The following is a 13,341-nucleotide window of genomic DNA, read 5'->3' as shown; positions in this document are numbered from 1 at the left end:
CATTTTCCAGGCAAAGTCCCGAGATCATAGCAAGACACATCGCTATTAGAGAGGACTTATCCCAGGAATAACCAGGGAATAACCAGCAACAAATCATTCATAGAGAAATGTATCCAGAGAAGGCTTATTGTTGCCTTCTTCTAAGGCTGAGAGAGTGTGACTTGTCCAAGGTCACCCAGTGGGTTTCCATAGCTGAGAGGGGATTTGAACCCTGGTCTCCAAAGTCATAGTGCAGCACTCAAACCACTGCACCACACTAGCTCACGGTTTATCTGTTAGTGGATAATGATAAATGTGTAACTCCTGTTGCAAAGTTTCTTTTCTGTGTTGCTAACATTCATAAAATTATGATTCAGATGTATATTTAATATTTAGGATTTGTCTTATCTTTTTAATTATGTCTGTTATGTTTTGTAAAAAATTAAATAATTGATGAGTTACTCTTGTCTGCAACTGTACAATAAAGATTGATTGATTAATTGATTGGAAAAAAACTTACTTGAATGTGGGGATAAAATTTTGCAGCTGGTGCAGAAAATTGCCAGAAAACAATCCAAGGCCTCATTCCCACTACCTTTTAAAATGGAGTGCAAATCAGTTTGAACCAGTTTAAATGACCCTGGTTCACACTTGAACCAAATCGCTGAAGCAATTCAGAGAGGGGGGCCATACACTAGACCCATTTAACCTAAATCTTTTTGACGCTGATTTTTTCTATGTCTTTTTGGATAAATTGATTCTGCACAAGTGTGAACCAGATGTGAATTGGAATCAATTTAAATTAGCTCTTTGGCCAGCTGGAGCGCAGGGACGTAGCCGGGGTGGGTGGGTTCTGGGGGTCTGGACCCCCCCTTCCATTAGAAAAATGAATGGTGTGTGCTGCTGCGCCGCCGCACTCAAGCCCCATTATAATGGTGGCACTTAGTCAGGACCCCCCCCCTTCCTAAAATCCTAGCTACGTCCCTGTGGAGCAGGTCAATTTTGAATCCATTCATCAATATGAACCACAAATGGGTTATTTTATTTTATTTTGCAGCAAGAAAATATGATTGGTGCAAATGTAATGTCAATCACACTCTGCTGCTGAATCAATCCATTGATTTGGTTCACAAAATGATTTATTTGTAAGTGAGAATGCAGCCCAGGACAGCAGAAGTGTTGTTTGGATGAGATCATGAGAATGTGAGCAATTAATACAACAATTTGTAACCGTTTCTAGAAGACAACCTCTGGAAGAGCCAGAGTGACCAGATATCCTCCTTTTCAAAGACTTCTCCTCTATTTCAACCTTCTCTTCAGGGGAAATTCCAAAAAGTCCTCTATTTTGAGCATGACTAGTAAGAAGCTCATTGAGTAACATGACATTTGCTGTTCCCCTTTGAAAAATGTGTCTATTTGGCAGCCTATCCTTGCGGCACATAGTGGGATGGGATGGATCCTTCTAAAGTTTCTTTTTCCTAGGAGACAAGACTTACTCCCAGAGCTCAGGACACATTCATTTCTTGGAAGGGAAAAGGACAGGAAATACATTAGGCAATGGGCTGGTTGAGGACACAGTGCAAATGTTGAAAGGGCTATTTTCCTTAATTTCAGCACAATGGGAAAATGAAAGGAATAATTTAAATGTCAAGGGCTTGTTGCTGGTAAAGTACAATTTTAAGCATTTGTCTTTCTCGAAGATCTGTAAGTATATTGTAATCCAAAAAGGCATTTTAATGAAAACATGTTCATCTGAAAAATATGGTTGAGTACATAATAACATTCAGTATATGTAATATAGCTGTAAATAAACCATGTGAAACTAATGTATATTTATATGAGTGTTTTACCTTTTACAGTGGTACCCCGGGTTACGAAATTAATTCGTTCCGCGGTTAATTTCGTAACCCGAAATACCTTCGTAAGCCGAATTCCCATAGGCGCTAATGGAAAAATAGCTCTCTGCTGCCCTCCGGTGGCGGAAAATAGCGCCGCGGTTTTTTCGTAACCCGAAGAAACCTTCGTAAGCCGAAGCAATAAATCCCTATGGGATTTTTTCGTATCCCGAAAAATTCGTAACCCGGCGCATTCGTATCCCGGGGTACCACTGTATATTGTAATGTCCTATATGTAATGTACATTTTTCTTGAGTGTCCTGTATTTTGCGGTACCTTGTCCTCCTTTGCAGTTAGGCTATCTGGTCAACCTGGGAAGGGTGGTATATATGGAATATATATGTCCAATTTCTGCATGCCACCATTTCAAATGGCAAAAGGGTTTTGCTTTCTGTGAAGGATGTAAGAAGGTGACTGTTATATCACACACTAATCCAGAGAAAAACTGTAGCATCAACAAACTTCAGCTCCTAAAAGTCACCATTGGGCTTTATTTTATTTTATTTTATTGTCATACGTTATGACAAGAAAGGACTTTCACTGATGAGGAAATGACTTTGGCAACTCTGCCCTTGCCTGTTAAGCCACCAAAACCCATATATCCACATAAGTAAAAGCTAAAAACACTAAAAACAAGAGTTCCTCCCTCCTCCCCTGTGTTACGCATGCTGTAGCTGAAAGGGATGTGGGATTTCCCTCAATGTTGGTAACCACAGCTGTCTCTGCTATCAGAGCAGAGAGAAATCATACATTATGCGGAAGAACTTTGTTGCTGACTGCATTGTTTATGAAGCCACAGCTCTCAAAGAGTATCTTGAAGGGTTCAGCAGAGCTAGGAGCAAACGGACACTGCTGGCTACGGAAACCTCACCATGAGGACCCCTTTCGGCATCCTTTTACTTGGTTGGTATTGTTGCCCAAGGGGCAGAAGGTCTCCCAGGTGTACTGTGGCAGGGTGGCCAGTTTGGACAGCCAGTAGCAGTTTCTATTGCTGATATTTTGCTGCTAATGGAAATATCTCCTTTTCAGGATTGTGGTTCACCAGGCAGTGGCAGTTATGCAGAGGTGAGTTTGCTATTGTGTGCCTTCAAGCTGTTTCTGACCGCATTGTTTCATCCCTAAGGGGAACTTATCACAAGGTTTTCTTGGCAAGATTTGTTCAGAGGGATTTGCCTTTGTCTTTCTCTGAGGCTGAGAAAGTGTGTCTGGCCTAAGGTCTTTCCATGGGTTTCTATGATTGAGTGGGGATTCAAACCCTGGTCCCCAGAGTTGTAGTGTAAGAGAGTGGCAATAACCAGACAAAAGAATAATTAACAAGGGGCCAGAGGGAAAGTTGGAAGCTAACTACTACTTCCCAATCAAGGATTCCAAGAACTACATCATGGAATTACAGAAGAGGACAGGAACTTGAGGGGCTAGTCTACATGATTAAAATACTTTTCATTCCACTCAAATGTGATCTGGCCACACATGATTTGCAGCGTTTCAGGCTTTTTGCACCCACTGGACTTATATTAACTACAAATTCCAAGTCAAACAGTTCTTAGCAATTTTATCCACATAATCCTATGAAAATTTTTCCGTCACCTGTCAAATGGTCTACATTCTCTTCCCAAAGACCACTTTCTTCAGTGCCTTTGAGCAGTCGAGGAAGCTTAGTTTCTTCACCACAATGTAAATTTCCAAGGGTGCTCTAGCCTATATGTGGTCTGACTTGTTCCTATTTTGCACCATCATTGCTGTAGTTGCAATCCCACTCATTTTATCTGTACTGTTTCTCTAGAAAACCATGAGCTAAATTGGCTCTCATCCCATGAGAGGGGACATTCAGGACCGATCATGTCAGAACATTTTCCCAATGCAGAAGTTAACAAGGGCTTCAGCAGAATCACTTGCTGTGATGACTAGAAAATCTCCGAGAGTGGACAGTAAAATAAAACCTCTCTAGTTAGTGATATGTCAATGATAAAACCTCTCTAGCTAGTGATATGTCAATGATGATAAAACCACAGAGAACATCCCTACTCTGGACTCAACATCATTCAGAAAACAAGGTTCAAAGTGTGACCGGGTGGATGAACGGATGGATGGATGGATGGATGGATGGATGGATGGATGGATGGATGAGTGGGGTCAGAAACCAGTTAGGACAGCTGCCATAGCATACATCAAAATCTGTGTCCAAGAGGGCAGCATCAACATGGGTGTTGAAGTCTCCCAGCTCAACATGCTGAGGCCATCCTGCCTAGTTCAGAAATAGTTATGTTGGCTGAAGGAATCCAGCAGCAGTAGTCCTAAAAAGTAACTTTCCCAAGCTCTGGTTCTTATTCACTCTCCTTTCTCACATATCTTGGCTTATTTGAGAAAATGAGCAGCTGAGTAACTAATTCATTGCTGTCAGATGACAGAGATGAGGCAGTTCAAGACCACTTTGGTTCTGACTGAAGCTACATCTACACTGCAGAATCAATATACCACTTTAACTGCCATGGCTCAGTGCTATAGAATTCTGGGGTTTGTAGCAGGATTTCAAGGGAAGGAGCCATGACAGTTAAAGCATTGGAGTTTATCACATGGGAATTTTAGCAAATTAGATCCAGGATGACTGCAGGTCTAACAATGCAAATTCACGTCATAACATGAATGTTTTATCACACCTGGTTGCCCTTCCAAATTGAGGGGGAATTGAATCCAAGGCACGCGATGCAGATTCATGCAAAGCGGAGTGAGTGCACATTGTATTACCACACCGGTGCATACCATGCAGATTCAATGATTTGAATTGGGAGCCTTGCACATGTTCAGTGGGGCTCTGGACGCATCCTGAACCTTTGCACTTCCGGGGTTAAGAAGGGAGCCTGGTTCCACTTTCACCTGAATGCTAGCCGCACATGAAAGACAGCTTCACCATTCTTCCTCCCTTCTATTTTCCCATCCCTGGCAGCCAAATTCAAAGGGGTCCTCCATGCCAAAACCCCCATCCATTTCAGCTTCATCTACATCTATTCTCCTGTCATTCTCCTCATCTATTTCATCTACATCTCTCCTTCTCTTTGTAACAGTTGCCTTCTCTTAGGTTGTATCCACACTGGGGAGATAATCCGGTTTAACTCCACTTTAACTGTCCTGGCTCAGTGCTATGGAATTCTGGGAACTGCAGTGTCGTGAGACATTGAGCCTTCTCTGCCAGAGAGCTCTGGTGCCTCTGCAAATTAATAACTTATTAATATCATTATTATTATTTTAAAATAATAAATTATTATTATTATTATGGGAGTTGGAGTTTGTTGTGAGGTCCTTGGCTCGAGGCTAAACTGCAGTTCTACTTGGAAGTAAATCCTTTGGATCTGAAGGAGGTTGCATTTGCACTGGGAAATAATCCAGTTTGCCTCCACTTTAACTGTCCTGGCTCAGTGCTATGGAATTCTGGGAACTGTAGTGTCCTGAGATATTGAGCCTTCCCTGCCAGAGAGCTCTGGTGCCTCAGCAAACTAAAAGCTTATTGTTGTTGTTGTTATTTTAAAAACAAATTATTATTAATATCATTATTATTATTTTAAAAACAATTTTTAATTATAATTATTATAATTATTCTCCATGCTCTCCCTCCCTTTGTAACAGTTGCCTTCTCTTAGGTTGAATCCGCACTGGAGAAATAATCTGGTTTAACTGCACTTCTCTGTGGAGCCTTCTCTGCCAGAGATCTCTGGTGCCTTAGCAAACTAATAACTTATTATTATTATCATTTTAAAAATTAATTATTATTAATATCATTATTATTTTAAAATAATAAATTATTATAATTATTCTGGGAGTTGGAGTTTGGGGTTCTTGGCTCGAGGCTATGGAATTCTGGGAGTTCCCTCTCTCCCTCCAGCCTCCTGTTTCCTTCCCTTCACACCTGTCATCTATATGTAAATCTACCCTTGGTTTCCTTCTCTCCATCCCTTTCCAGTTTCACATGAATGCTAGCTTCACATAAAAGATAGGGAATGTCACCTATCCCTACAGGCCCGCTGTGTCATCCGAATGTATCACCTTTCTCTAAATGCCCTCTGCTTCATCCCAATGTATCACCGGCAAAAACTGCAGGTCTACTTGGAAGTAAATCCTTTGGCTCTGAAGGAGGTTGCATCTGCACTGGGAAATAATTCTGTTTAACTCCACTTTAACTGTCCTGGCTATGGAATTCTGGGAACTGTAGTGTCCTGAGACATTGACCCTTCTCTGCCAGAGAGTTCTGGTGCCTCAGCAAACTTCTTCTTCTTCTTCTTCTTCTTCTCATTATTATTATTATTATTATGGGAGTTGGAGTTGTGAGGTCCTTGGCTCGAGGCTATGGAATTCTGGGAGTTGGAGCTTCCACCACAGCATCCGATGGCCCCCTCCTTTGCTGCCATCCAGCCTCCTGTTTCTCTTCACACCTGTCATCTGGATCTAAATCCACCCTTCGTTTCATTCCCTCCAACCCTTTCCAGTTTTTCCATGCACACAAACAGCCTTCCCCAACATCGGAAACAGCCGCTTCCTCCCTCCTTGCTAGCATATCTCCTGTTCATGTTAAAAGTGAATACATTCATTCTCCAGTAGCTCTCTTTCTCTTTCCCCAGCAGCATCGGAAACACCTTGGCAGCAATGGAAGGGGGGGGGGGGGGGCGAAGAGACAGAAGCAAAGTTGCATTCCACACCAGACCAATTCGGAGTGAAATTGAAGGGAGCTTGAATGCATATCCTGTGAATTCACTTTTTTAGCAAATTCATTAAAATGAGGAGTCAGTTAGGATTCACTGTGGAAGCACTGCGGAACCGCCACGGAAGGAGCTCCCATAGCAAGGAACCTGGTGTGATAAAACATTCACGTTGTGACATGAATCCGGATTGTTGGACTCACAGTCACCCCGGATCTGAGCTTCTAAAACCCTGTTTGATAAATGCCATGGTCAAACTGCCTTGATTCTGCAATGTGGCACCAGCCTCAGGCAATGGGTAGAATCCTTTGGCTCTAGTTCGGTTCCAGGCCATATTAAACACTGGATAGTAACCAGGGATTTGATTATTTTAAGAACAAATAAGTATTATATTTGCCACTGGTAAATGTTGTAAATAGAGGAAGCACAGTCCAAATGGATACTTATCCTCTATGCTAAACATAGCCTCTTATGTTCTCCCAAATCAAGCACACGTCTCCCACATTCAAGTTAGATTGTTGTAGAATGGTGTGGGTGGGCAAAGAATGGAGGCTAGGGGGTGGCATTAGCCCTCCAAAAAACTTGGGAGAGTTTCACCCCCCAACTCCTCTTGAATTCCCCTTTTAGGTCAAATGGCCTCATATACTCTCCATCTGCCTGGCCTGTTCATGTCAGGTTTCTAAAAATGGCTTCTCCTGGCTCTAAAATGGCCCAAGGGAAACCAGTGTGACAAAGATGCCTCTGGAGGGTTTTAGGGGCAAGAGAAATTTTAGAAGAGGAAAAACCGGGCTCCTGGGGGCCCCAGCAATGGAGCCAGGAGTGGTGCAGCGTGTGAGCAACAGACCTCACTTTGCCCACCTTTGCAATCTTCTCTGAAGATGCCAGCCACAGATGCTGGTGAAACGTCAGGAAGAAACTCTTCTAGAACATGGCCACATAGCCTGAAAAACCCACAAAAACTATGGATGCCAGCCATGAAAGCCTTCGACTTCACTTTGCAATAGATAGTTTGTTTTCCAAGTCTCACTTGCCTTCTTTTCCCTCTTCTAGGACAATACTATTATCCCAAGCCTACTATAGATGTGAGCTCTGGAGAAGTGGTCCTTGGAGGAACTGCCATTATTTACTGTGTAAGGCCTGTGCATTATCAAGAGGCAAAGATATTCAGACTGTTCAAAGTGGTGAATTCCAAGCCAGTTTTACAGAGGGAGGTGCCAGAGGAGTGGAACGTGGTCAACTTTTCAATTCCCAATGCCACCCAATCATTAGAGGGGAGTTATGTTTGTAACTATTGCTCATCAGCCTACAATGGCTATTGCTCTGAGTACAGTGACAGGGTCTCCTTCAAAATAATAGGTGAGGATATGATTCACTCCTCATAAGTCATTTACACAATGTTTATTTAATAAATTAGTTAAGTCTCTAAGGTGCCACAGCACTCTGTATTGGTTTTGCTACAAGACTATCCCATACAATTTTGTATATTTTATATTTTATATACTTGTCAATTAAATAGAAAAATTGCTCTAAGTTAGATACACGTTTGCTTCAAGTTAGATTCTTGAATATCATTAGCTAAAAATGGTGATCTCTAGGTTTAAAGGTATTATGTGTGTCTTATTTCAGCAACTTATGGAGGTTCCGTAACTATATAACAACATGGGCTTCCCTGTATTTTTTCTACCCACTGATTCTGTGTTACTACCCTCCATGGATGTACTTCTGATACCATAGTATAGAAATTTCCTTATCAAATCATAGGTTATAACTGGGACAGAGTAGTTGTGACCTTCCAGATGCTGGGTTGCAGCTTCCATTAATGCTCACCACTATCTGTGCTGCCTGGCATTGATGGGAGCTGCAATACAGCAACATGTGGAAGACAACTTCCCCACCAGTGAATTATAAGAAAGTTTGATTATACTAAAAATCAACATGGAAATAATACTCTAATGTATCATAATGCATTTTCTTTCTTATCCAGGACAACTTTATCCCAAACCTTCCATTGCAGTGATCCCCAATGGTGTGGTCACTGAGGGACAAAAGGTCTCCATCCTCTGTGAGAATCAAGGACACCCACAAGCAGAGTTCTTTCTGCATAAAGGACAGCCTCCTTGGATATATAGGGCAAATGAGCAGAAGGCACAACAAGGAAAGGCTACTTTTTCCTTTTTCAGCATCCAACAATTTCATGCAGGAAACTACCAATGTAAATATTGCTACCAATCAGACACCTATACATTATGCTCAGATTACAGTGAGCAAGTACAGATCAACATGAGAGGTAAGGCTTGGCCTTCATTCCTGTTTAACATTTTCACAAATGACTTTAATTCAATAACCAAGTTATTAGTTTTTAATAGAAATAATGGAATTTACCAAGAATGGCATATTTGTTGTCACCCCTGTCTCTCCTGATTTTGTTACTGGAGCCTTGAATTTTTTTTAAAAAAGTTAGCTTTCCCAGTCTTACACATTCCAGATTCACTGGACTAGTAAAATTTAACCAGTGATGCACCTCTTTGCCAATATGACTTTTCTAAGAGGACTCAACACTTTCCTCCACCAGCCAATGTTAAAAAAATTAAAATAAATCATCAGATACCAATCAGACTGTGGGATTTTATAGGGGCATAATCCACCATTTGGGAATCAAAATACATTTAGGGTGGACTTGTGGGTTTGGTCCTAGGATCCTGCATTTTGAATATTGCTAGCTCAGAATAAACCTAGTCTGGAATATATATGTATACTAGAAGGAAATTTGCTGTGCAACAGATGAGTTTATTGATTTGGGCAGAATTTGCAGAATAAATATCATAGGTTAAATAATGAATGAAGCAATCTAAAATCTTTTCAATGAATTTTCCTTATGTCCAGATCCCAACCTACCCAAACCTGCCATCAAAGTGAGACCAAAGGAGCAGATATTTTTGGGATCAAATATCACCATTGAGTGCTGGGCACCAGAAAGGGATCTCAACTTTTCCCTGTACAATTCCAGTGGCTTGATAGCATCACAAATGACAAAAGCAGGCAGAAACATGACAGAGTTCATTTTCTCCATGGCCGGGTTGGAATATGCAGGAAACTACACTTGTCAATACTATGTCAGAAGAAGACCATTCCTGTGGTCCGAGCCAAGTGACCCTGTGGAGCTGCTTGTGGCAAACCAGACCCAAGGTCAGTTATCTTTCTTTCCACCATGTTACAGATCCCTCTTCCTAAGAGGCAAGAGTTTTGTCCCCCAGTACAATTCCAGCGGGCCCTGAAGCCTCAAGGAAACTGGGCGAACGGACTCCATCCATCCATATATATTTGTATTTGTTGTGTTACTTGAGTTTAATAAAAATGAATTTTAAAAAAAAATGAAAAAGGAAGGTGGATAAATACCAAAGGCCTCCTTGCCTCTCTCTCTTACACACCATGTTAATGGCAAGATCACAGTCACCCTAGGATATAATGGTGAATGAATCAATCACTTGAATGGGACCAGTTATATTGCCATTTCCCACTCACTTCCTGTACTCCCTTTAGTACGATGGTGATTTCTGGCTTCCACATTTGTGGGCAAAGGGCTTGGTCCATGGTGTGTTGGCTAGGTAGCCATAAGCAAGACTTACAGGGAAGGTGCTGCAGTATCATTGGAAGACGATTATATGCAGGTAGATGAACAGAGACATTGGTCCATAAAATGGATGTTCGTAATCTTGGGGCATTGTGGGTGGGCAGAATGATAAAAACTAGCAACTTCCTAACTCAAGATCTTAAATTATTTTGCAGGTATAAATGACTCAGTAGGAACCACAACCATTATACTGGCAAGCACTTCAGCAGGTTTTCTCCTGCTTCTCCTTCTCCTGCTGCCTGCCTTTGTCCTATGCAGGAAAAGAAGGAAGGGTAAGTGGGTCTCTAAGGCATTTTTTAAAGTAACAGAGAGACAATGTGGTATAGTGGATTGAGTGCTAGACTAAGACTCCTGGGAGATCAGGGTTGAAATCCCCGCTTGGCCATGGAAATTTACTGGGTGACTTTGGGCAACTCACATTCTCTCAGTTTCAGAGGAAAGCAAGGGCAAAACCCTTCTGAACGAAATTCTACCAAGCCTTTCTATAGGTGAACTAGATACAGTTCAAGAAATGGGAAGGAAAAGACATCCCTCACAAACAAAAGGGTCTTAGAAGAGAGAATATTTTAAGCAATCTGGTTCCAGTTTGAAAATCTAACACTGTACTTCTGATCTACAGGCTTTAATAACAATGAAAGAAATCAACCAACCAATCTGGTAAGACATTTTCCTATGAGCAAACACTCTTCTCATGATTGTGAACTTCTTGCCAATTCCTAACTGTCCTTTCCAGAAATCACATCAGAAATCAGATCAGGACATCAGCCTTTGATGGACATAGGGAAAGGTCCAGAATTAGGTCCAAGCTATTTGACAGACATTTTCTGTCCATATGAGCTTGCCTGGGCTTTGGGATCATGAGAGGCCCTTCTCTGTCCCACCACCCTCACAAATGTGGTTGTTGGGGAGGTGAGAGAGGACCTTCTCAGTGGCTAGAGGGCTACCATTGCGATGGATGCTGGGAAGCCTTGCCCATCCTTTTTTGAAGCAGCCATTCATAATTTATTAACCCCAAAAGCATCTTTGGCAGGTGTCATGGCTGCCCAGAAGGAAGTGGTTGCAGGGTGGCATTCTTACAACACAAGCTTGTGCGTTTTTCTGATGTTTCACAATGCTCAACAGGCTCAGTGCTGAGTGTACCTAGAACTGGAACTGGAACTGTAACCTCAGCCTCTCTCTCCCTCTCTCTTTTTGTCTCCTTTCCACTGTAGCCCATAGAACTTAATGCGGGAGGAGGAGTAGAAGCTGATGAAATCACCTATGCTGAATTGAGTAGCTGCTCCTTCAAGACCAAACCAATAGAAGTACCTGACAGAGTCAGTGGACCTTGTATCTATGCATCAGTAGCTCAAGATAAAAACAGGGCAAGCCAGGGTGACCAGATGTCATAACTGCAAAGGAGGACGAGGCATTGCAACATGTAGGCCATTACAAAATAAAAGCTAAAAACACTAATAAAAATATACATTCCATAAGGTTTATTTACAGGTATATTGCATATACTGTTATTATATACTCAACCATATTTTTCTAATGAACTTATCTTCATTAAGAAGCCTCGTTGGCTTGCAATATACCATTGGTATCCACTGGGGTTTGGTTCCAGGATCTCCCGTGGATAACAGAATCTGTGGATGCTCCAGTCTCATTAAATACAATGGTATAGTAAAACAGTGTCCCTTATATGAAATGGCAAAATCAAGGTTTGCTGTTGGAATTTATGTTTTGAAATATTTTCAAGCTGTGTATGGGGATAAAAAAAATCTGCGGATACAGAAGGCTGACTATACTTCTAGAACTCTGAACGAGAAGAAAGGCTTAAAAATTATACTTCATTAGGGGTTAAGGAAGGAAGGAATCTAGGGTATAGGAAGGAGGAATTGAAGGTTTTAGAAGAGGAGAAGAGGTGGTAGATAAGAAGAGTGTAGAGGAATGTTGTGAAGAAATGGTTGCTTAATTTGTGGTTATTGATTTGTCGGAAATCTGTACGTATCTGTACGTGTGTAAATTGTATATTGTATATTTGAATGTTGTACGATTGTTACGTTTGTTAGTATGAGTTTTAAGCATCAATAAAATTTATTTTAAAAAATATACTTCATTAGCAACAAAAACTTGACCGACTCTACATTTCAACTGTTGTTGTTGCGTGCTTTCAAGTCATTTCCAACTTATGGAAGCCCTAAGATGAGCCTATCATAACATTTTCTTGGCAAGTTTACTCCTTTCATTTGTCCATTGTGCTGAAATTAAGGAAAAAACCCTTTCAACATTTGTACTGTACCCTCAAGCTGCCCACTGCCTAATGTTTGCTATCCCTTTCCCCTCCGAGAAACAAATGTGCCCTGAGCCCTGGGGCAATATTTTGCCATAAGGGCAGGCTGCCAAGTAGACAAATTTCTTGAAGGGGAACAGCAAACATGGTGTTACTCAGTAGGCTTCTTAGTCATGCTTCAAGTTTTATAGTTTGTAAATTTTAAGTCTGAATGGCTTTAACTTTTGAAATGTTTTTTTTGTAAAACTTTGTATTTTAATGCTGTGTATTGTTTGAGCTTGGACTGTTTTAAATTGTCTTAGCTGCCTTGAGTCCCTGTACCAGGAGGAAGGTAGGATGTAAATAAATAAAATAATAATAATAATAATAATGCTCAAAATGGAGGACATTTTGGAATTACTCCTGGACAGGAGGTTGAAATGTAGGGCATGTTCTGGAAAAGGAGGATGTCTAGTTACCCTGGGGCAAGCTAATGGGCAAGATTTCTCAGGAGTGAAAAGGACTTCTGGGACTGTGGACGTGACATACCCCTGCACTCCATGGTCACACACCTTAAGGAGGGTTTGTATATATGGATCCTCCTCATTTCCTCCACACAGAGTTATGTATTCACATACAAAGCATTAAGACACACCAGAGGACACGAAGACAAAGTAATACCTGTTTGGATGTTACTCCCATATCATTGGAGTGGTGAATCCAGCTTTTAACCCAGTCTTCAGATAACTCCTTTAAAGATAGAACAAATATCAAATGGATTCAATGTTCCATCAACATGGGTTCCTCCAGTCACCATTTTGTTATACTGATTGGATCACAGCAATCACGAGTTACAGGATTCCTGGGGGAGTGAGGGGTAAAGATGATGTGCAA

At 41.3% G+C, this 13,341-nt stretch overlaps 1 protein-coding gene across 1 annotated transcript in view; it reads left to right on the top strand.

The window, feature by feature from the left end:
* Positions 1–10,542, top strand: part of LOC121933791 (immunoglobulin superfamily member 1-like) — a 38,216-nt gene extending 27,674 nt beyond the window's left edge. The window contains exons 16-20 of the mRNA XM_042473781.1: positions 1,300–1,337; positions 7,613–7,918; positions 8,547–8,849; positions 9,446–9,748; positions 10,349–10,542. Of these exons, the coding sequence (XP_042329715.1) occupies positions 1,300–1,337; positions 7,613–7,918; positions 8,547–8,849; positions 9,446–9,748; positions 10,349–10,527 (1,129 nt within the window). The 3' untranslated portion in view covers positions 10,528–10,542. The remainder of the gene's footprint in view (positions 1–1,299; positions 1,338–7,612; positions 7,919–8,546; positions 8,850–9,445; positions 9,749–10,348) is intronic.
* The last annotated feature ends 2,799 nt before the right edge of the window (positions 10,543–13,341 follow it).

This window comes from Sceloporus undulatus, chromosome 6 (genome assembly GCF_019175285.1).
Source record: "Sceloporus undulatus isolate JIND9_A2432 ecotype Alabama chromosome 6, SceUnd_v1.1, whole genome shotgun sequence".
In the NCBI taxonomy this organism is placed as follows: domain Eukaryota; kingdom Metazoa; phylum Chordata; class Lepidosauria; order Squamata; family Phrynosomatidae; genus Sceloporus; species Sceloporus undulatus.
The sequence above is the reverse complement of the archived record's forward strand: the minus strand, read 5'-3'. Positions and strand labels throughout refer to the sequence as shown.